Source organism: Stomoxys calcitrans, chromosome 3 (assembly GCF_963082655.1).
Source record: "Stomoxys calcitrans chromosome 3, idStoCalc2.1, whole genome shotgun sequence".
NCBI lineage: Eukaryota > Metazoa > Arthropoda > Insecta > Diptera > Muscidae > Stomoxys > Stomoxys calcitrans.
In genome coordinates, this window is record NC_081554.1 from 25,919,002 (window position 1) to 25,944,155 (window position 25,154).

The 25,154-nt window shown below is 39.5% G+C and overlaps 3 protein-coding genes across 3 annotated transcripts in view; 2 read left to right on the top strand and 1 right to left on the bottom strand.

The window, feature by feature from the left end:
- The window catches only part of LOC106090528 (uncharacterized), a 1,566-nt gene extending 271 nt beyond the window's left edge, over window positions 1-1,295 (bottom strand). Inside the window, exons 1-3 of the mRNA XM_013256755.2 lie at window positions 1,104-1,295; window positions 924-1,044; window positions 1-614 (exon numbers count right to left, since the gene is read on the bottom strand). The exon at window positions 1-614 is cut by the window's left edge and continues 271 nt beyond it. Of these exons, the coding sequence (XP_013112209.2) occupies window positions 1-614; window positions 924-1,044; window positions 1,104-1,220 (852 nt within the window). The 5' untranslated portion in view covers window positions 1,221-1,295. The remainder of the gene's footprint in view (window positions 615-923; window positions 1,045-1,103) is intronic.
- A 6,438-nt stretch (window positions 1,296-7,733) lies between these two features.
- LOC106090530 (pancreatic triacylglycerol lipase-like) lies at window positions 7,734-18,774 on the top strand (the record flags this gene model as incomplete). The annotated part of the gene is made up of 5 exons (XM_013256757.2): window positions 7,734-7,768; window positions 12,945-13,333; window positions 13,399-13,590; window positions 16,784-16,949; window positions 18,427-18,774. Coding segments are annotated over 5 exons (1,026 nt in total), but the record flags the coding sequence as incomplete, so codon positions are not given.
- Window positions 18,775-18,892: 118 nt separating this feature from the next.
- LOC106090526 (pancreatic lipase-related protein 2-like) lies at window positions 18,893-23,947 on the top strand. The gene is made up of 6 exons (XM_013256752.2): window positions 18,893-18,935; window positions 19,082-19,175; window positions 23,075-23,466; window positions 23,530-23,724; window positions 23,781-23,836; window positions 23,897-23,947. Exons 1-6 carry the CDS (start codon window positions 18,893-18,895, stop codon window positions 23,945-23,947), a joined length of 831 nt encoding a protein of 276 aa, XP_013112206.2.
- The last annotated feature ends 1,207 nt before the right edge of the window (window positions 23,948-25,154 follow it).

Sequence of the window (25,154 nt, forward strand, 5' to 3'; positions counted from 1 at the left end):
CAAATTGTTTATTTCCTTTCGCATTGCTTTGATTTCTTCAATCCACTCTTCCATCTCTAGAGCCGAATTTTGTTTTTCATTGGTCAAGTGTGGCAATTCTTTCGAATTTGTTGTCAAAATTCCTTGAATTTCGCCCAACTGTTTTTTTGTATTCTTAGCATCTGCAAGCGCTTCATTTAATTGCAGTTTGAAATTTTCATTTTCTATTTGCAGAGTTTTTACTTGGTCCACATTCCTTTGAAGGGTCGCATTGATTTTTATTATATTGTTATACAATACCAATATTCTTTTAAATCGATGTTGCAAATCGTCTTTTCGATTCAATTTACATTCGTCTTTTAGTTGTTCATGGACATAGAACAATGGATCTTCGTTTGGCTCTGCATTGCTTTGTGCAATATAGGCATTTTCTTCACACATATACCGAGACTCTATATCGCAACGCCAATGATCCCACTTATTTGTAGAATCTATGTTTATGCAGTTATCGCTGGCATATGAAGGTGCATTATATCCCCAATTCGAATACTCAATTACATTTCCGCTTGATAACCATTTAAAATAGTTCGCATTTGCAATATTGTTGCCACCAGTCCAAAACGTCTCATTTGCACCTATAGAAGAAGAAAAAAATTACCAAAGTTAGTCGCAAGTGGTACTTGCCATTTTCAAATATTGGTTTGCCCAAAAAGTAATTGCGGATTTTTCATATAATCGGCGTTGACAAATTTTTTCACAGCTTGTGACTCTGTAATTGCATTCTTTCTTCCGTCAGTTATCAGCTGTTACTTTTAGCTTGCTTAAAAAAAAATGTAAAAAAGGTATATTTTATTAAAGTTCATTCTAAGTTTTATTAAAAATGCATTTACTTTCTTTTAAAAAATCCGCAATTACTTTTTGGGCAATAGTTGTTTGTACTCAACCTATCTTTGTTAGCAAATGTTTTATCTGGTTTTCCTTATGCTCGCTATCAATTGTGATTGGAACCAGACCCCGATTATAGCATGCACAGACGGCATCAAACCAAGTCACCGACAAATGAATCTCAAAGAAAAAATTGCATAAACAGTATGAAAAACTTAGTCTTTCTATGGTAAAGATACCCCATAAAAACTTCCAATATACACTAAACTTCCATCATCACTGTTGTAATAATTTCCACCACTTGCACCAAAAAGTGTAGCCAAAATAAGTAGAGACCAGCAGAATGCTCCTTTCATTGCGATGTTTTCCGTATGGCACGGCTTTGCTTTATTTCAAAACTATTTGTTATGAAATTTTAAGTCAGACACTCAGAGCAGCAGAGTTATCATATTCAACAAAACAAAATACGTCGCGATCAATCTGATAATTCCCATCTGGCGATAAGGAGCAAGCAAAACAATTCTAAGTGCATGATGTATTGTCCATGGCTCAGTTATTTAAAGGTTGTCACATTTGGTCTAAGACCGTCTAAGACCCCATAAAGTATATATATTCTTGATCGTCGTAAAAATCGAAGACGATCTAGCAATGTCCGTCTGTCCATCTGCCTGTTGAAATCAGGCTACGGTCTTTAACAAGCAAGGAAAGGCAAAAGTCGGGCGGAGCCGACTGTATAATACCCCATACCACCGAGTCAGCATACTTTCAATATATGAAACCTATGTTGCAATCTAGTCAGACTTTAATTGTGCATACCTATTGGAAAATGTAACCTTGTAAGATTTTTTTCTATGAGATGAAAGATTTTTATGGAACCTACTAGCCGACCCGGGCCCGCTCCGCTGCGCCTTCTTTTACTTTATATGGAACAAAAAAGTTTCCATGGAATACTTATTTTCGAAGATCTTTTAGTGAAATACCATGCTTACTTGACTAAGAATTTAACAATATATGGGTTGCCCAAAAAGTAATTGCGGATTTTTTAAAAGAAAGTAAATGCATTTTTAATAAAACTTAGAATGAACTTTAATCAAATATACCTTTTTTCCACATTTTTTTTCTAAAGTAAGCTAAAAGTAACCGCTGATAACTGACAGAAGAAAGAATGCAATTATATAGTCACAAGCTGTGAAAAAATTTGTCAACGCCGACTATATGAAAAATCCGCAATTTCCTTTTGGGCAACCCATAAGTGCCTTTATCTGAATCCCATATGATCTTTATTGGTCTACTAATTTCAGTTTGGATGTAAGGTGTACTCCATTCTAAAAATATTGGGTTGCCCAAAAAGTAATTGCGGATTTTTCATATAGTCGGCGTTGACAAATTTTTTCACAGCTTGCGACTCTGTAATTGCATTCTTTCTTCCGTCAGTTATCAGCTGTTACTTTTAGCTTGCTTTAGAATAAAAGTGTAAAATAAGTATATTTGATTAAAGTTCATTCTAAGTTTTATTGAAAATGCATTTACTTCTTTTAAAAAAATCCGCAATTACTTTTTGGGCAACCCAATACTTAATTTCAGCCCGTCTACTCATGATTTCTGATTTAGTGGTGTTATCGGAGGACAGGTGGTCCCCCAGATACTTGGCCCTGAAAAAATATCAGCATCGTGATCTTCCCTCAAATACCAACCCATATTGACAGGATGAGGCGTCCCCCAAACACATGGCCCCAAAATAGGCTATCAAATTCGTTTTCTAATCCCAAATACCTTACATTTGAGCCACATATTGGCATGGTCGAAAAATGTTTTCCCTTTGGGAGTGTTTTTGGAAAGGGGTGATGCCCTAAATACATGGTCCTACATTTAGATATCAAATTCGTATTCTACTCCCAAATACCTTACATTTGAGCCCCATATTGCGATGGTCAGTAAAAAATTGCTGTTTGTGGGGTGTTTTGGGAAAGGGGTAGACCCCCAGAAAAGTGGTCCCGAAAATGGGTACCAATTCTTGCTCTACCCCCCAATACCTTTCGTTTAAGCTCCACATTGACATGGTCGGTAAATATGCCCGATTAAGGGGTGTTTTGGAGATTGGGATTGTCCCACAAACACTAAGCCCGGAAAATATATCAGCAACGTGCTCTATTCTCATATATCTATATATCATTTATTTGAACCCCATGTTGGCATTGCTCTCAAAATTGGATCCAATTCGATTTCTAATCTCATTTAAACTCCTTATTGCAAAAGTCAGCAAATATGTCCGGTTTGGGGTATTGATCCTAAAAACCATGAATATGTAGCTCCACTCCCTTTAGGAACCAAATTGTCTTGGTGAGCAAATACGTCCTATTTGGGGATTGTTATGTTGGCGGATAATGTTGATATCAGATAGGTGTTCTACTACCACATGCCTTTAATTTGAGCCCCATATTTCCATAGTCGGCAAACATGACCGGCTTGGGGGTGTTTTGGGGGATGGGCGGCCACTCAGTGAGTTGGCCTTGAAAATATATATCGGATTTGTGTTCCACTTTAAAAACCCTCTTATTTGAGCCTCATATTGCAATAGTCAGAAAATACTTACTATTTGGGTGGTGTTGTGGGGATGGCGTGGCCCCATAGACACTTTTCCCGAATATTGATATCAAAGTCGTGCTTTACTCCCAAAGACCTTTCATTTGAACCCCATATTGCTATGGTCGAAAATTTGCCCCCTTTGGGGGATGTTTTTGGTGAGAGGCGACCCCCCAACACTTGGTCCCATATTTGGATATCAGATTCGTATTCTACATTCAAATGCCTTTTATTTAAGTCCCATATTCCCATGGTCAGTAAATAAGTCCAGTTTAGGGGGGGGGGGGGTGTTTTGGGAAAGGGGTGGACCCCAGAAACGTGGTCCCACATTTCGATATCAGATTCGTATTCTACTCGCAATTAGCTTTCATTTGAGTCCCATATTGCCATGGTCGGTAAATGTATTCGATTTAGGGGTGTTTTGGGGCTTGGGGTGGTCCCCCTAGCACTTGGTCCGACAATTGAATATCAGATACGTTTTCTTATCCTAAATACCTTTCATTTGAGTCCCACATTGCCGTGATTGGCCTAAATATATGTTTGGTAGGTTTTAGGGTGGGGCGGTCCCCCTAGGTACCCCATCCGAAATTTGGATACCAAATTTTTATTTTTAGGGTACTTAATGAGAGCACACAAAATGTCGCTTAAATCGCACCACCCATCTCCGAGATCTGGCGTTTCTAAAAATTAGGGTAAGGGGGAGGATCCGCCGCCTCAGATATCAAAAAATGTTACTGAAATTTGCACAGGTATTGGAAAGATAGAAAAACATCATCATTTTGTAAAGATCGGACCAAAATTGTGGCTACTACGGTTTTAAAAGGGCACATCGGATGAAAAATATATATGGGAGCTATATCAAAATCTGAACCGTCTTTTTTCAAAATCAATAAGGTTCGTTCTCCGGCCGAAAAAGTGACTTGGGCAAAATTTTATGAAAATCGGATAACAAATGCGACCTGTACCTTGATTACAAGAATACATGGACAGTCAGACAGACGGACATCGAATCTGGAAGTGATTCTAAGCCAATCGGCATACTTATCGATGGGTCTAGCTCTTCTCCTTCTTAGCGTTGCAAACAAATGTACAAAGTTATAATACCCTGTACCACAGTGGTGGTGTAGGGTTTCAAAATGGATGTAATGGAGCTGAAACTGTGCACAGATTCTTTTTTATACTCACCACCGAAGGATGGGGGTATATTCATTTTGTCATTCCGTTTGCAACACCATATCCATATCCAGCCCTATAAAGTATATATACAATATATTCTTGATCAGCGTTAAAATATAAGACGATATAGACATGTCCGTCTGTTTGTCCGTCCGTCTGTCTTTTTAAATCACGCTACAGTCTTTAAAAAGAGAGATATTGAGCTGAAATTTTGCACAGATTCTTTTTTGTTCATAAGCAGGTTAAGTTCGAAGATGGGCTATATCGGACTATATGTTGCTATAGCCCCCATATAGACCGATCCGCCGATTTAGGGTCTTAGGCCCATAAAAGCCACATTTATTATACCATTTTACTGAAATTTGTAACAGTGAGTTGTGTTAGACCACTTGACATATTTCTTCAATTTGGCTTAGATCGGTCCAGATTAGGATATAGCTGCAATATAGAACGATCCGCCGATTTAGGGTCTTAGACTCATAAAAGCCACATTTATTATCCGATTTTACTGACATTTGTGACAGTGAGTTGTGTTAGGCCCTTCGACATCCATTTGGCCCAAATCGGTCCAGATTTGGATATAGCTGCCATATAGGCTGATCTCTCGTTTTATGGTCTTGCGCCCATAAAAGGCGCATTTATTGTCTGATTTTGGTGAAATTTGGGTCAATGAGTTGCGTTTGGCCCCTTGATATCTTTCTGCAATTTGGCCCAGATCGGTTTAGATTTGGATATAGCTGCCATATAGACCGATAACTCGATTTAAGGTTTTGGGCCCATAAAAGGCTCATTTATTGTCATATGTCGCCAAAATTTGGGACAGTGAGTTGCATAAGGTCGCTTGACATCTTTCTTCAAATTGGGTTAGATCGGTCCAGATTTGGACATAGCTGCCATATAGACCGACCTCTCGATTGAAGGCTTTGCGCCCATAAAAGGCCCATTTATTGTCCGATGTCGCCGAAATTTGGGACAGTGAGTTGTGTTAGGCCCCTCGACATCCTTCCTCAATTTGGCTCAGATCGGTCCAGATTTCGATATAGCTGTCATATAGAACGATCTCTCGATTTAAGGTTTTGGGCCCATAAAAGGCCCATTTATTGTCCGATGTCGACGAAATTTTTGGACAGTGAGTTGTGTTAGGCCCCTCGACATACTTCTTCAATTTGGCTCAGATCGGTCTAGATTTGACTATAGCTGCCATATCGACCGATCTCTCGATTTAAGGTTTTGGGCCCATAAAGGGCTCATTTGTTGTCCGATGTCTCCGAAATTTGGGACAGTGAGTTGTGTTAGGCCCCTCGACATGCTTTTGCAATTTGGCTCAGATCGGCCCAGATTTGGACATAGCTGCCATATAGAGCGATCTCTCGATTTAAGGTTTTGGGGCCATAAAAGGCCCATTTATTGTCTGATGTCGCCGAAATTTGGAACAGTGAGTTATGTTAGGCTTTGCGACATTCTTCTGCAACTTGCCCCAAATCGGTCCAGATTTGGATATAGCTGCCATATAGACCTATATCTCGATTTAAAGTCTGGACCCCATATTGACACAGTGACTTATATTAGGCTTTTCGACATCCGTGTCGTATTTGGTTCAGATCGGTTTATATTTGGATATAGTTGCCAAAAAGACCAATAGTTTGTTAGACACAGTTTAACAATGACTTGTACTTATTTGAATTTGGTCCAAATCGGAACATATTTCGATATACCTGCTATGGGGCTTAAGGTATGCATTTTTCACTGGATTCTGACGAAAGGTTGTTTACATATATACCCGAGGTGGTGGGTATCCAAAGTTCGGCCTGACCGAACTTAACGCCTTTTTACTTGTTTTATCATCGTAAATTTAGCAGCAGTGATTTTCAGCAAACAACAGACATTTCAGCAGTCCGACTGCTGTTCTGAAATTGCAGACATTTAGCTATGACAGCAGAACTACTGCTGTTAACTACTAATAGTCAGCCGATCCCCATAATATTTCTTATTTTGATGATTGGGAACGAAAGAAAATATGAGGATGGTGTGCGTTTCAAAAAAACTTTTTTTTTTTGGGGCATTCAATGAAAGTCGGGTAACATATGTGACACGATTTTTGATTACAACAATACAGGGACCGAGAAACAGGGCTAAGTTAAAACAGATTTGATTAATCGATTATGAGTTGACCCAATTCTCGTTTACTATATCTCCTACCACTTTTCAGTGAAGTGTATGCATTTATCTTCACATTGCCCTACTTCAATTGGAAAGTGTATTAAGTCGATTTAACCGAATAAGAATGGATGTTTATATATCATGTTTAAACTAAACTCCGTAAAACCTTCAATTGAAAACCATTAAATCCCCTTAAGAGACAGCTTTAGTTTTCTAAATATTGAACTTTTTTATCTTAAAGTCCCATAGCCCGATGCACTTTTCGAGGGCTTAGTGCGAATAAAGGTCAAATCGTTCATGCTTCAAATGACCTAAAAACCTTGATCTAGTTCACCATTTATATACTGTGTATATATCACTTCAAAAACCAATGAACTCGTTTCTAAGCCTATGCCAGCACTTGGTGAAATTTTTATGAGGGTATTTGGAAATTCTAACAAAAACGTCACTTTTTCCCCTAAAAACAAATAGCTAAACGTCAAACCAAAACGAAAACTGCTAGCAACAGATAATGAAACGCCCACCTGGAGCTATTCCATTTTGTATCAATGAATGATGGAATGGGGTAAACAAATTTGGCTTGACAAGCTATGAATTAAAAAAAACAAAAAAAAAAACGAAAAGAAATTTTTGTAAAAAGTTTGTTACGTGTTTTTGACACCTTGTTCTAGGTTAGTTACATGACGGCCAACACCTATAAAAACGCAGAATTTTTGGCAAATTTCAATTATTCTCCAAAAAGTTCTCACTTCCAACGGTTGTCAGCATGGTGTTAAGTTATTTTAGTAAAATAGTTCATAGTGTTTTATTTGTGATATTTTGTGCAGGTATGAATAGATTTTTGTCTTTGGGTGAAAAGAAATTTAAATTTTTTTATTTTAGATTTGTGCCATGGCAACCCTTTTATTGGTTTATTCGATCCTAAATGTGTTGTTGTTCAGGGAGACTGCCCACATGAAAATGTGACATTTTGGCTGTACACAAAGTGAGTGAAAGAAAAACTGTTTTAAAATTGAATCCAATTTAAAACGGGTAAAGCCAAAAGTCAGGTGGTGACGACTTTATAATACCCTACACCAATACTCAAGTCCGCTAAAAAATACACCATTTATGAAGCCTTAGCAGCTATATCGTAATTTGATCCCAACTGGACCAAACTTGCCAGGGACGTCGAGGATCTGATATAATTCACTGTTCTAGATCATGGCCTATATGGAAACTTTATTCAAATATAGTCCAATCCACACCATATTCAGGATATGTACGGGTCTAATACAACTCATTGTACCAAATTCCGCGAAATGGGGTAATAAGTGCGCGATCGGTATCTATGACGGTTTTATCCAAATAAAGATCTATCCTAACCATATAGGACACGGATATCGAGGGGCCTCACTGTGCCAAATTTCAGCGAAATATGTTAACAAATTCACCTTTTGTGAGCCCAAGAACTTAAATCAGAAGATCGGTGTATATGGCAGCTACATCCAAATCTGGACCGATCTGAACCAAACTGAAACACGTAAAAAGGCATTAAGTTCAGCCGGGCCGCACTTTGGATTCCTACCACCTTCAGACCCTTTATCGGCAGATCGGTCTATATGCAGCTATATCTAAATATAGATCGATCTGAACCATATATGGGTCGAATATCGTGAGGCTCAAAACAGCTCACTGTTTCAAATTTCAGCGAAATCGGGTAAAAAATAAAGCTGTTATGGGCTTCAGACCCCTTATCGGCAGTTCAGTCTATATGACAGCTATATTTGAATAATGTACGATCTGAACCATATATGGGCCGAATATCGTGATGCTCAAAATGGCTCACTGTTTCAAATTTCAACGAAATCCGGTAATAAATTAAGCTTTTATGGGCTTCAGACCCCTTATCGGCAGTTCAGTCTATATGACAGCTATATCTGAATATAGTACGATCTGAACCATATTTGGGTCCGATGTTCGGGGGCCTAAATCTACTCACCGTTTCAAATTTCAGCGAAATCGGATAAAAAATAAAGCATTTATTGGCATTAGAACCTCTTTCGGCAGATCGGTCTATATGGCAGCTATATGCAAATATGTTCTGATTTGGTCCGTTCAAAAATTTAACCAGCGTCCACCAAAAAGACGTATCTGTGTCTAATTTTAGCTGAATTACTCAATTTTCGAAGGCTGTAGAGTGATTACAACAGACGGACGGACGGACGGAGGGACAGACACACGGCCTAACTTAACTCACTGTCCCAAACTTCGGTGAAATCGGACAATAAATGCGCCTTTTGTGGGCCCAAGACCTTAAATCGGGAGATCGGACTATATGGCAGCTATATCCAAAACTGGGCCAAATTGAAGAAGGATGTCGGGTGGCCTTACACAACTCACTGTCCCAAATTTCAGCAAAATCGGATAATAAATGCGGTTCTTATGGGCCTTAGACCTTAAATTGGCAGATCGGTCTATATGGCAGCTGTATCCAAATCTGGGCCAAATTAATTTAGAATGTTGAGTGGCCCAACGCAACTCACTGTCCCTATTTTCAGCAAAATCGGATGGGTCTAAGACCTTAAATCGCCAGATCGGTCTATATGGGGGCTATTGTAAGGTATAATCCGACATAGCCCATCTTCGAACTTAAACTGTCTATGGACAAAGAAAAAATCTGCTCAAAGCTCAATTTCTCTATGTTTAAAGACTGTAGCTTGATTTCAACAGGCAGACGGACGGACATGTCTCGAATGTCTTAGAAATGCTCGGAACAAATCCCTGGGGAACCTGCAACTCCATGGATGAAACATCTGAGGCCTCTAGACCATGGAAGATCTTATCCTCGAGACCTATTACGGTGGTGTATATTCAGAAGTCAGAGAATGTATGGGCAATATCTAGTGAGGAAGCACTAGAACTCCGCGTTGACGCAGATTTCCCGGGAAACTCTCCAACGGACACCGCGGCGTCAGAAGAGGTTGTCATTGATATGCATTCGTCTGAGAAAATTGTGTCTGAGTTGAAAATCCTTTGGGTGACTAAAGGTTTTGACTCCTTTAAACCGCCAGAACCTGATGATGTATCACCAGTTGATGTATCACCAGATTTCCCGGGAAACTCTCCAACGGACAACGCGGCGTCAGAAGAAGTTGTCATTGATATGCATTCGTCGGAGAAAATTGTGTCTGAAAATTGTGTCTGAGTTGAAAATGCTTTGGGTGACTAAAGGTTTTAACTCCTTTAAACCGCCAGACCCCGATGATGTATCACCAGTTGATGCTGTGTCCCATAGACTGGTTTCTGGGCTTAGGGGTATATGTAATCTACTTGTATCACCATGTCGTATATGCCGGTGAGATGGAGAGACACAAAGGTCATCATCATCATTCCAAAAACAGGGAAACTTTACGCCAAGAAGGTGACAGATTTTTGTCCTATTTGAAGACTGAAGACTCTGGAGAGTTTGATAGAAACATATCTTTGGGCAAAGATGCATGGAGATTGACTGTCTCAGCAACAGCCTATGACCTCCAACATACATAAGTATATGGTATATAAGTATGGTCTGAATCAGTCTGATATAGCTCCCATAAAAGCCAATCTGCCGATTATACTTCTTCTAATCCAACTTGGCTGTAAAATTTCTCACAATTACTTATCCTATTACCTCCAACTTACCTGCTAAGTATGGTCTAAATCAGTCTAAAACTGCATGTAACTGTAAACCGATTTCCCGATCATTCTTCCTGAGCTTCTAGAGGCTCAATTGGGCGTTTCCCATGACCTCCAACACGTGCTAAATATGGTATGATTTGGTCTAAAATCGAAAATAGGTCCCATACAAATAGATCTCCCGATTAACTCCTCAAGAAGGTGTACCTTCTCCTCTACTTTGGAATACAGCCATTAACAGTATACAATTGTCTCTGGAAGAAAAAAGTTTAAAAGCGGTCGCCTATATTCATGACGTGCCTATTGCGGTTAGGAAGCTCTACGTACGAAGGCGAAGTGGGCTACCGAAAGGGCAAAAAAGACAACTCTTGCCCTATACACCTGCAAGAGAACCATTGCCACAAGTTAATGGTTTATGGTGTTGTACTCTGTAGGATGGTGCTTTAAAAGTCCACCCATTGTTCAACACTCAGTCGGATCCAAAGGATTGCTTGTTTGTGCATCACAGCCACACTGAGCCCAACACCATCTGATGCAATGAATTTTATGCTACACCTAATGCCTCTGGACATAAAGGATAAACAAATTGATGCGACCACTGCTGTGAGGTTAGGAGAGCTTTCTCTCATGCTCCGGCTACGGACACTGTGTTATACTTGTTACAATGCCTGTTGTCCCAGGCAGAGTGTGGATTACTCATTGCCTGAGGCGGTATTTACAAAAAAGTACTGTACTTCAATATCCCTGGTTCTAAACTAAACAACCAGGTGGGCTTTGGGGTGTATTCTGAAGAACTAGGTTTGGCCATATCGAGAAGGTACACGACCCTTGTAGTGTGAATCAAGAGAAGATCCTTGTAATTAAAGAAGTAGTGGAATGGCTAAGATATAATGTCATAATGACTATTGGCATAAATATCTTCTCAGACAGCCAATAAATCCTTGGAGAATGTATTTTAGAACATAAAAACCGCCCCGACTGTCTCAGACCTCCCAACGAGATGGCACAACAGTTCAAAATTAACCTGTTCTGAGTGCCGGGCCACAGAGATATTCTAGAAAATTGTAAAGCAGATGAGATGAAGAGACTAGGAACTACTTAACACATTTCTAGGGAAATGGAATCTGTGGGTATGCCTCTAGGAGGGTATGAACGCCTGGGTTCAAATCCTGGCGGAACCATCAGAAAAATTTTCAGCGGTGGCTTCCCCCTCCTAATCACATTTGTGAGATACTATGCCATGTAAAACTTCTCTCCAAAGAGGTGTTGCACTGCGGCACGCCGTTCGGACTCGGTTATAAAAAGGAGGCCCCTTATCATTGAGCTTAAAAACTTGAATCGGACTGCACTCATTGATATGTGAGAAGTTTGCCCCAGTTCCTTGGTGGAATGTTCATGGGCAAAATTTGTAATTTGTATTTGGCTATACCTCTAGCGACATGTAAGCTAAGTTTTCAGGATCAGGGCCAAAGGGCAACGAATGAAAGATGGTTTACAATGTGGTGGTTGTGAACACTCCAAAATTATGTGGCCCAATCTAGACTTGAAGAGGTCTACCGCTTTGCTGTTGCTGGGTAGAACAGACGTCTCAGTCATTGTGTCCATTATGACTGGGTACTGTCTGATCGGTAGACATGCTGAAGGTTTCCAGTAACGACTTTCGCAAAAGCTGCGAGTACGTCGAGGAAAAAGAGACTATAGAACATAAATTGGCAGCATACACATCTGCGCATAGATTCCTATGGTCGCAGGCACAAGAAAACTTATAGATGCACATGGACCGTATAAACAACTTAGTTTAAAATTTTTATTTAAATTTTTCACGGCAAAACAAAACGCCGGTAATTCCTTATACTTTCTGCTTTGTATGGTATTAAATTAATTCCAAAAGGTATTAAAATTGTCTATGACTAATATATTACCAGCAGGAATAGGCAAAGTACCGTCTCATTTATATCAGTGTACTTCTTATATGTTCCTGACCGTATTGAATCTTCTTTCAACAAGTTCCATATCGGACATAACATTTTTTAAGACCCTCAAGTCCTTCAAAAACAACACCAAATTTGGATGTAAGATTTGTATTCTAATCCCAAAGACCCTTAATTTGGATAGGGCAACTATATCAAAACATGGACCGTTATGGCCACTTTACATTCCCAACTGACTTATGCTAATAAGAAAATTTCAAGCGTCTCCTTCGAAAGTTGGCGTGATTTCGACAGACAGACGGAAGGATGGACAGACATGGCAAGGCGGACTTAAAATGACTTGATGATCAAGAATATAAATGTAATGGGATCTTAGACACATGTTTCGAGATGTTACAAAGGGAAAGGTGGAGGGTATAAAAATCGGTAGGATTTATTAATCGACATCTCATTACCAAATAGAAACTTTACCAAAAGATTTACTCATCCGATCCATGGTGGAGGGTATATAAGATTTGGCCCGGCCGAACTTGAGGCGCTTTTATTTCTTAATCGCTTTTTTATATGTTTTAGCCAAACACAATCAACACCTCTTAAATTAGACCCCTTAAATCTATCACCCGAACTCTTTCAACCTGCCAAACCCCTATATATAGTCATTCATGGCTATACAGGAGATCGCGATTACTCGCCCAATAGTTATATACGCCCAGCCCTTTTGGAAAGTCAAGATGTTTATGTGATCTCAGTCGATTATGGTCCCTTAGTACCATATCCTTGTTATTTTGCTGCTGTGGAAAATTTACCTTTGGCAAGTAAATGTTTGGGTCAACTCATTAATAATATGGTGGAGAGGAACATAGTGGTGAATGATGATATACACATGATTGGTTTCAGTTTGGGCGCCCAGGTGGCAGGACAAACGGCCAATTATTTGAATAGGCGTTTGAAAAGGATAACAGGTATAATGGTATTGTTCAATGAAATCATTGAGAATTGTCAATGTTTTTTTTTTTCATTTTTGCAGGTTTGGACCCGGCCAAGCCCATGTTCATAACAGTGGGCTCAGAACGCAAATTGGATGCTACCGATGCAGAGTTTGTTGATGTTATACACACAGATGTCTTGGGACGTGGCATGCTAAGATCAATGGGTCATGTGGATTTCTATCCAAATATGGGTCCTTATCAGCCCGGCTGTCGTACAGATAACATGGATGGTAGGTGAAGTGAAGAAAAAACCAGTATGGTAGGGCAAATGTCGGGCCGAATCTTATATACCCTCCACCATGGATCGCATCTGTCGAGTTCTTTACGCAGTATCCCTTTTTAGGCAAATAAAGTATAATGAATATGGACGGAGGAGGAGCAATATCAAGTTATGGTCCGATTCAGGGCTCAAGAAGCAAAATCGGGAGATCGATTTATATGGGAGCTGTGTCAAGCTATATATCGATTCAGACCATATTGCACACGTATGTTGAAGGCCATGGGAGAAGCCGTTGTACAAAATCTCTGCCAAATCGGATGAGAATTGCGCTCTCTAGAGGATCAAGAACTCAAGATCCCAAATCGGTTTATATAGCAGCTATATCAGGGTATGGACCGATTTGGATCATACTTCGCGTAAATGTTCGAAGTGATACCAAGAACGGTTTATATAGCAGCTATATCAGGTTATGGACCGATTTGAACCATAATTCGCACAGCGGTTGTTGTTGTGCAAAATTTCAGTTAAATTGAATGAGAATTGCGGTCTCTAGAGACTCAAGAACACAAGATCCCAGATCGGTTTATATAGCAGCTATATCAGGGTATGGAGCTATATCAGGTTATGGACCGATTTGAACCATACTTCGCACAGCTGTTGTTGTTGTGCAAAATTTCAGTTAAATTGGATGAGAATTGCGCCCTCTAGAGGCTAAAGAAGTCAAGACCCAAGATCCGTTTTACATGGCAGCCTTATCAGGTTATGGACCGATTTGAACCCTACTTCGAACACTTGTTGGAAGTCACAACAAAACACCTCACGCAAAATTTCAGCCAAATCAGATAAGAATTGCGTCCTCTAGAGGTTTGAGAAGTCAAGACCCATGATCGGTTTATAAGGCAGCTATATCAGGTTATAAACCGATTTGATTTTGAAATCAAAATACTTCAAAATTTCAGCCAAATCGGATGAGAATTGCTCCCTCTAGTGGTTAAGATAATCAAGATCCCAGATCGGTTTATATGACAGCTATATCAGGTTATGGACCGAACCATGCTAAGCACAGCTGTTGGAAGTCGTAACAAAACAGCTCGTGAGAAATTTCAGTCAAATCGTTCAATGTTTGAAAATTATTTGCTCCACAACAAAACACCTCACGCAAAATTTCAGCCAAATCAGATAAGAATTGCGTCCTCTAGAGGTTTGAGAAGTCAAGACCCATGATCGGTTTATAAGGCAGCTATATCAGGTTATAAACCGATTTGAAAGTCGTATCAAAATACTGCATGCTAAATTTCAGCCAAATCGGATGAGAATTGCGCCCTCTAGTGGTTTAGGAAATCAAGATCCAAGATCGGTTTATATGGCATCTATATCAGGTTATGGACCGAACCATGCTAAGCTGAGCTGTTGGAAGTCGTAACAAAACAGCTCGTAAGAAATTTCAGTCAAATCGTTTGAAATGTTTGAAAATTATTTGCTCCTCAAATGGTCCATCCGCATAGTCCAATTGTGACATACTCTTTCCAACATTTCGGCTGGTATCTCAACAATAAATGTTTCAATGTTGTCTTCCAACGCGTCGATTGAAGCGGGCTTGTCTATATAGACATGAGCTTTAACATACCCATGAAACCACATGCCATGCAAGTCAATCTCTTGGTTTTGGGCAAAAAAAAAGTAGGATATCATCTCACGATAGCGCTCACCATTCACAGTTACGTTACCATTCGCATCATCTTTAAAGAAGTACGGTCCAATGATGCCACCAGCCCATAAAGCGCACAACACTGTGCCTTTTTAAACCCTCGACCATGGGAAGGGGGTATACTCATTTCGTCATTCTGTTTGTAAGACCTCGAAATATGACATTTTAAGTCTAGCCATGTCCGCCCGCCTGTCCGTCCGTCCGTTTTATTGTCGAAAGCACGCTAACTTTCGAAGGGGTAAATCTAAACGCTTAAAATTTTGTAAAAATACTTTTCATTAGAGTGGGTCGGTTGGGATTGTAAATGGGCCAAATCGGTCCATGTTTTGATATAGCTGCCATATAAACCGATCTTGGGTCTTGATTTCTTGAGCCTCTAGAGGGCGTTATTCTCGTCCGACTTGACTGAAATTTTGCACGAGGTGTTTTAGCATGACTCATAATAACTGTGCCAAGTATGGTCTAAATCAGTCCATAACCTGATAGAGCCGCCATATAAACCAATCTTGGTTCTTGACTTCTTCAGCTTTTAGTGGGCGCAGTTCATATCCGATTTGGCTGTAATTTTGCACGTAGTGTTTTGGTATCACTTCCAACAACTGTGATAAGTATGGTTCAAATCGGTTTATAACCTGGTATAGCTGCCATTTAAATCGATTTTGTGTCTTGACTTCTTGATCCTCTAGAGGGCGCAATTCTAGTCCGATTTGACTGACTCACGTGTTGTCGTGGTATCACTTCCAACAACTGTGTGAAGTATGGTTCAAATTGTTTTATAGCCTGATATAGCTGTCATAGAAACCGATCTTGGATCTTGACTTCTTGGACCGCTAGAAGGCGCAATTCTCACCCGATTTGGCTGAAATTTGGCATGAGATGTTTTATTAAGACTTTCGTCAACTGTGCTTAGTACGTGGCAAATCGGTACATAACATGATATAGCTGCCATATAAAGGGATCTTGGATTTTGACTTCTTCGGCCGCTAGGGTGCTATTCACATCCGATTCGGCAGAAATTTTGTACCACGGCTTCTCCCATTACCTTCAATATACGTGCCCAATATGGTCTGAATCGACCTATAGTTTGATGCGGCTCCTATATAAAGCGATCTCCCGATTTTGCTTCTTGAGCCCCTACAAGACGCAATTCTTATCCAAATGGACTGAAATATTACACAATGACTTCTACAATGTTCAGCATTAAATTCATTTAGGGTCCGAATCGGACTACAAATGATCTTCAATTCTTGAACAAGCTGTATTTTGAAAGATTTCACATCTTAATCTTTCCGCAAAATTTTTCACGTTGTTAAGTAACGGAGGCCCAATACTAGTGTTGCCAAAATGATAATAGCTAAAAAATCACCCGTTACTTTACGGGATCTTGGACCAATATTTTGATATGTTGCAAGACGTAAAATCAGGATATCCATTTAAATGGAAGCTTATTGCTTTTTTGATACACACTATAATTTCCGTTTTATTTCTCTTTTAGATCCTGGCAGCTGCAATCATGATCGGGCCCCACAATATTATGCCGAATCTATAAGAAATCCCGAGGGTTTCTGGTCCTACGCCTGCCCCAGTTGGTTGCACAATCTCTTTGGCTTATGTAATCCATATTCAAATGATGAAATTATGGGTCATAGGGTAAAACGCAGGTAAGATAAAGAACAAGTAAAAGCATGCTAAGTGCGGCCGGGCCTAATCTTATATACCCTCCACCATGGATCGAATTTGTCGAATTCTTTTGCCGGTATCTCTGTTGTGCTGTTTCAGGCTATAAACCGATTCAGCCCATATTTCACACGTATGTTGAAGGTCATAGGAGAAACAAAATTTCAGCCAAATCGAATAATAATAGCGCCCTCTAGAGGCCCAAAACGTCAAGACCCCAGATCGGTTTATATGACAGCTATATTAGATTATGGACCGATTTGAACCATACTTAGTACAGATGTTGGAAGTCATAACAAAATACGTCATGCCAAATTTCAGCCAAATCGGATTGGAATTGCGCCCTTTAGAGGCTCGAGAAGTAAAATAGAGAGATCGGTTTATATGGGAGCTGTATCATGCTATAAACCGATTCGGACCGCATTTGACACGTATATTGGAGGTTATGGGAGAAGCCGTTGTACAAAATTGCAGCCAAATTGGAAAATAATTATGCCTTTTGGATGCTCAAGAAGTCAAGATTCCAGATCGTACTTAGCTCAGTTGTTGGAAGTCATAACAAAATACGTCTTGCAAAGTTGCAGCTAAATCGAATAGGAATTGCACCCTCCAGAAGCTCAAGAAGTCAAGTCCCCAGATCGGTTTATATAACAGCTATATTAAAACATGGACCGATTTTAACCATACATAGCGCAGTTGTTGGAGGTGACACCGAAACATCAAGTTCAAAATTTCAGTCAAACCGGACGAGAATTGCGCCCTCTAGAAGCTCAAGAAGTCAAGACCCAAGATCGGTTTATATGCTATATTAAAACATGGACCGATTTGACCCATTTACAATACCAACTGACCTACACTAATGAAAAGTATTTGTGTAAAATTTCAAGCGCCTAACTTTACTTCTTCGAAAGTAAGCGTGCTTTCGACAGACAGACGGACGGACGTATGGACGGACGGACGGACGTATGGACGTATGGACGGACGTATGGACGGACGTATGGACGGACGGACGTATGGACGGACGAATGGACGGACGTATGGACGGACGTATGGACGGACGTATGGACGGACGTATGGACGGACGTATGGACGGACGTATGGACGGACGTATGGACGGACGTATGGATGGACGGACGTATGGACGGACGGATGGACGGACGGATGGACGGACGGACGTATGAATGGACGAGCGTATGGACGGACGGACGTATGGACGGACGGACGTATGGACGGACGGACGTATGGACGGACGGACGTATGGACGGACGGACATGGCTAGATCGACCTAAAATTACATGACGATCAAGAATAGATGTACTTTATGGGGTCTCAGGCGCATATTTCGAGGTGTTACAAACAGAATGACGAAATTAGTATACTCCCATACTATGGTGGAGGGTATAAAAAAGGAGAAACTTCAATCGAAAACTAATCTTTATATTTTTTAAAATTTCGCTACAGCGCTTCTGGTTCCTACTTTCTACGCACCAATGAAAAGCCCCCCTTTGCCATGGGCAAACAGATAGCACAATCAACCAAAGGTCATCAACCCCACGCCCTCTATGATTACAATGATCTCTACGATGAAGGATTTGAGCCACAATTGAGAAAGGCTTTTGTGGATTGGACAGATTTCGATTTTTTGGAATTTCGCAAAATGAGCCATTTTGATGAGAGGCATTCCGAGGCTTTGGCTAAACACTGAAACATGAAACGCAGAAGGGAAGACACCTATGGAACTGAAATGCGATAATGAAATGTTAACCCACATTGCTGTACGCAAAGTGTAAACCTTGTATTATTAGTAATTAAATTTATTTTAGAGGTCATCTATCTATTGTTTAGCAATAAAAGGAATATTTAAATGTTATGTGTTGTCAAATTGTTTTTTTACACGATAGTAGACACATTCTATGCTAATAGAGAAATGAAGAATATTCGCACTTGCTGTTGGTTGCTTCTGGTGGAAAGTATGAAGACGAAACAAAAATTGTTTAAAAAATAGAAAAATATATAAAAGTTTGGATAATTTTTTATGCCAAATCTTTGTGTATTCAAATGAATATTTTCTGTAATTTTTTTGGATCTTTGTAAAAAACTGTTAATCTTTTCACAGTCTGCGCCTATACAAAAACAATCGAAGGATTTCCCTGCTATTTTGCCAAAGACGAGTGCCCAAACGATGACGTTCAATTTTGGTACTATAAGAAGTGAGTATAGAAATGTGAATAAAATTTAGGTAAATATTGGGTTGCCCAAAAAGTAATTGCGGATTTTTTAAAAGAAAGTAAATGCATTTTTAATAAAACTTAGAATGAACTTTAATCAAATATATTTTTTTTACACTTTTTTCTAAAGCAAGCTAAAAGTAACAGCTGATAACTGACAGAAGAAGGAATGCAATTACAGAGTCACAAGCTGTGAAAAAATTTGTCAACGCCGACTATATGAAAAATCCGCAATTACTTTTTGGGCAACCCAATATATAACAGAATCGCAAACCTAAACCCCCAAAATAATTTTTAAACAAGTGGAGCGTGCTAAATTCGGCCGGACAGAATCTTATCGCATTTGTCGGATAGGAATTGCTCCCTGCAGAGGCTCAAGAAGTCAAGACCCCAGATCTTTTTTTGTGGCAGCTATACCCGGATATGGAACGATTTGAACCTTACTTAACACATCAGCTGAAAGTCATGACAAAACACCTCATGCAAAACTTCAGCTAAATCGGATAATAATTGCGTCCTCTAGTGGCTCAAGAAGTCAAGACCCCAGATTGGTTTATATCTCAGCTATATCAGGTTATGGACCGATTTCAACTATTCTTAGCACAGTTGTTGAAAGTCATAACAAAACACCTCATGCAAAATTTCAGCCAAATCGGATAATAATTACGCCCTCTAGTGGCTCAAGAAGTCAAGACCCCAGATCGGTTTATATCTCAGCTATATCAGGTTATGGACCGATTTCAACTATTCTTAGCACAGTTGTTGAAAGTCATAATAAAACACCTCATGCAAAATTTCAGCTAAATCGGATAATAATTGCACCCTCTAGTGGCTCAAGAAGTCAAGACCCCTGATCGGTTTATATCTCAGCTATATCAGGTTATGGAGCGATTTCAACTATTCTTAGCATAGTTGTTGAAAGTCATAATAAAACACCTCATGCAAAATTTCAGCCAAATCGGATAATAATTGCACCCTCTAGTGGCTCAAGAAGTCAAGACCCCTGATCGGTTTATATCTCAGCTATATCAGGTTATGAACCGATTTCAATCATACTTAACACAGTTTTTGGAAGTTATACCAAAACACTACGATAATTGCTCCCTCTAGAGGCTTAAGAACTCAAGATCCAAGATCGATTTATATGGCAGCTATATCAAAACATGAGCCGATTTGGCCCTTTAACAATCCCAACCGACCTACACTAATAAAAAGTATTTGTGCAAAATTTCAAGCGCCTAGCTTCACTCCTTCGAAAGTTAGCTTGCTTTCGATAGACAGACGGACGGACGGACAGACGGAAGGACATGGCTAGTTCGACTTAAAAAGTCACGACGATCAAGATTTATGGGATCTTAGAAGTATATTTCGAAATGTTACACACAGAATGACGAATTTAGTATACCCCCATCCTATGGTGGAGGGTTTAAAAATCAGGAAATCGTTTTATATAGGAGTAATACCAATGCACAGAACAAATAAAACCAAGATTAATAAAGTCAGATGAAAGTCATGAGAGAAATGAAATGGGATGAAAATTGCGCCCTCTATAGGCGCAATGAATCTTAAAGTATACATTCAGTGTCGGATTGTTTATTATACCCACCACCGAAGGAGGGGGGTATATTAATTTTATCATTCCGTTTGCAACGCATCGAAATATCCATTTCCGACCCTATCAAGTATATATATTCTTGATCAGCGTAAAAATCTAAGACGATCTAGCCATGTCCGTTCGTCTGTCTGTTCAAATTACGCTACAGTCTTTAAAAATAGAGATATTGAGCTGAAACTTTGCACAGATTCTTTTTTTTGTCCTTAAGCAGGCTAAGTTCGAAGACGGGCTATATCGGACTATATGTCGATATTGCACCCATATAGACCGATCCGCCGATTTAGGGTCTTAGGCCCATAAAAGCCACATTTTTCCGATTTTGCTGAAATTTGAGCCAGTTAGTTGTGTTAGGCTCTTCGACATCCTTTTTCAATTTGGTTCAGATCGGTCCAGAAGTGCATATAGACCGATCTCTCGATTTAAGGTCTTGCGCCCATAAAAGGCGCATTTATTATCCGACTTTGCTAAAATTTGGGACAGTGAGTAGTATTAGGCCTTTCGACATCCTTCTTCAATTTGGCTCAGATCAGTCCAGATTTGGATATAGCTATCATATAGACCGATCCGCCGATTTAGGGTTTTAGGCCCATAACAGCCACATTAATTATCCGATTTTGCTGAAATTTGAGCCAGTGAGTTGTGTTAGGCCACTCGACGTCCTTCTTCAATTTGGCCCAAATCGGTCCAGATTTGCATATAGCTGCCATACAGACCGATCTCTCGATTTAAGGTCTTGCGCCCATTAAAGGCGCATTTATTGTCCGATTTTGCCAAAATTTGGGACAGTGAGTAGTGTTAGACCCTTCGACATCCATCTTTAATTTGGCTCAGATTGGTTCAGATTAGGATATAGCTGCCATATAGACCGATCTCTCGATTTAAGGTTTTGGGCCCATAAAAAGCGCATTTATTGTCCCATATCGTCGAAATTTGGTACAATGAGTAAAGTTAAGTCCCTCAACACACTTCTGCAATATGGCACAGATCGGTCCAGATTTGGATATAGCTGCCATATAAACTGATCTCTCGATTTAAGGTTTTGAGCCCACAAAAGGCTCATTTATTGTCCGAGTTCTCCGAAATTTGGGACAGTGTGTTGTGTTAGGCTCTTCGACATTTGTCTGCAACTGGGCCCAAATCGGTCTAGATTTGTATATAGCTGCCATATAAACCGATCTCTCGATTTAAGGTTTTGAACCCATAAAAGGCTCATTTATTGTCCGAGTTCGCCAAAATTTCGGACAGTGAGTTGTATTAGGCTCTTCGGCTTTTTTCTGCAACTTGACCTAAATCGGTTCACATTTGGAAATATCTGTCATATAGACCGATATCTCGATTTATAGTCTTGGCCCCATAAAAGGCGCATTTATAATGCGATTTAACTGAAATTTGACACAGGGACAGGGAAGTTAGGCGGAGGCCACCGTAGCGCAATTGTGTATAACAAAATATTCGTCATTTTAATAGCTATATCTAAAAATAAACCGATCTGAAGCATATACGACACGGATGTCAAAAAGCCTACAATAAGAAAAAATTTGCAAATTTTGCCATGAACATTCCACTAAGGAACAGGGACAAACTTCTCACATATCAATGAGTGCAGACCGATTCAAGTTTAAGTTCAATGATAAGGGTCCTCCATTTTACAGCCGACTCCGAACGGTGTGGCGCAGTGAGACACCTCTTTGGAGAGAAGTTTTACATGGCATAGTACCTAACAAATGTTGCCAGCATTAGGAGGGGCAAACCACCGCTAAAAATTTTTTTCTGGTGGTCTCGCCAGCATTCGAACCCAGGCGTTCAGCGTCATAGGCGGACATACTAACCTCTTTCCAGGATTTACAGTGCAGTTTTTGCTGCATGCAATAACAATTCAAGGTGGTATTCTAAGCTCTTAGAGTGTGTGGTGTCTGTCAATGAGGTGGCTTAAGCTTCTAAGGTAGCTGAGGATTTGAGCCACTTGGTTGAATAGATTCGGTATTCGGTAGATTTTTTCGACATTCGGATGGGTGGGGACTGCTATAATCGCCAGCGAATTAGAACATCTAAAGTGAATCGGGACCATTTGTTTACAAGCCGTATTGTCAAAGCTTTGTGTTGGAGCTACCAATGCTTCTAGGGTAGGTTCGATTTCCCATTCTATCTGCAAACAAACGTAGTACGTTGTCACTATTAGCGCATAGTTAAAAACTAATTATTATTTAGGTACTCACAATTCAAAATGGAGTGTTTTGAAAAAAATTTAAATAAAATATCATTTCAGAGATTTTCCCAACAGCCCCTACCTTTTGGATCCTCTCAATATTTCCCAAGAACTTTTTGAGCCTCAACGACCCATTGAGATTTTAATACATGGCCTTTCGTTGAATAAAGATAAGACACCCAACATGGAGATGCGCCCCTTGCTGTTGGAACACATTGATGTCGATGTCATAAGCGTCGATTATGAGCCCATGGCTGCGCTACCCTGCTACTACCCATGGGCTGTGCAAAATGCCAGAGTAGTTGGCAAGTGCTTGGCTCAACTTTTAAATGTTTTCCACGATCAGGGTATATATACACCGCAAATGATACACATAATTGGTTTTAGTTTGGGGGCTCAAATTGCTGGTTTAGCAGCTAATGATTTAAATTTTAAAGTAAACAGAATAACAGGTATGAAAGGATATGTGTCTTTGGAAGTAAATTACTATTAATATGCCTTTGCTCTTCTGTAAGGCCTTGATCCTGCTGGCTGGTTTTTTTCCACTTCAAATGTTCGAAATAAATTGGATGCTTCTGATGCTAGTTTTGTGGATATCATACACACAGATGTTTATCTATTCTCCGACATCAATCCCATGGGTCATGCAGATTTCTATCCCAATTTAGGTCCCATACGTCAACCTGGATGCAGTTTTGAGGAGGAATCAAGTAGGAACACTTCAAACTTTACAGACATTGAAATTCATTGCTTTTATATTTTGAAGGAAATTGCAATCATTTTCGTTCTGCTGTCTACTATGCCGAATCGATTGTAACCCAAGTGGGTTTTTGGTCTTATAATTGTGTACATTATTTTTTGTATTTTCTAAACCATTGTCAGAGCTATGATAATGATCATCAATTGATGGGTTATTTTGTAAGCAATCGGTAAGGTTTGCGTGGGAGGAAGATGACATGACAGGTATGCTTTAACATATTTGCTTTCAGTGCAAGAGGTTCATATTTTCTTGATACAAATTCAAAGTCACCATTTGCCAAGGGCCCCCTATGAAGCATATCTGAATCAGTAGCAGCAAGTTAATCGTTATATGCTTTTCAAATTAAAAACAAACAAAAATCATATGGAAATAAAAAACTCATCCATTTTAAAACAATTTTCTTGCATTTTTACTAGGGCTGGCCCAATTGTATGAAAATTGCGCCCTCTATAGGCTTAAAGGTAAAATCGGCCGTTTCCAACATCATTTGAAATACTTAATAAGAAGGACGATTGAAAAACGCATGATTATAATACATTCACGATCGGATCGTTAATTTTTTGTTCAAATTTTGCAATAGTGGAATGTTAAATTTTGTAATAGCCCATTTCCCACTAGGACGCATAGTTTAGATCTCCTAAACTATGCGATTTTCGATGAAATTCTTAAATTTTTGATGGAATCACGAATTAAGGCCCATTTCTCTCTAGGACGCATAGTTTAGGAGATACAGCCATTTTAAGTTTTGCATGTGAAATTTCGATTTTCCCATTGATGAAATTCCGAAAATTTTGATGGTGTCACAAAAAAAGGCCCATTTCCCTATAGGACGCATAGTTTAGGAGATATAGCCATTTTAAGTTTTGCATGTGAAATTTCGATTTTTTATGGATTTTCGATGAAATTTTTCATTTTTTGATGGAGTCACGAAATAAGGCCCATTTCTCTCTAGGACGCATAGTTTAGGAGATACAGCCATTTAAAGTTTTGCATGCGAAATTTCGAATTTTAATGGATTTGCGATGAAATTTCGGATTTTTTGACGAAGTCACGAATAAAGGCCCATTTCTCTCTAGAACGCATAGTTTAGGAGATACAGTCATTTTAAGTTTTGCAAGTGAAATTTGAAATTTAATGGATTTTCGAAGAAATTCCCAATTTCTTGATGGAGTCACGAATTAAGGCCCATTACTCTCTAGGACGCATAGTTTAGGAGATACAGCTATTTTAAGTTTTGCATGTGAAATTTCGATTTTTAATAGATTTTCGATGAAATTCCGAATTTTTTGATGGAGTCAGGGATTAAGGCCCATTTCCCTCTAAGACACATAGTTCAGGAGATACAGCCATTTTAAGTTTTGCATGTGAAATTTCGATAAT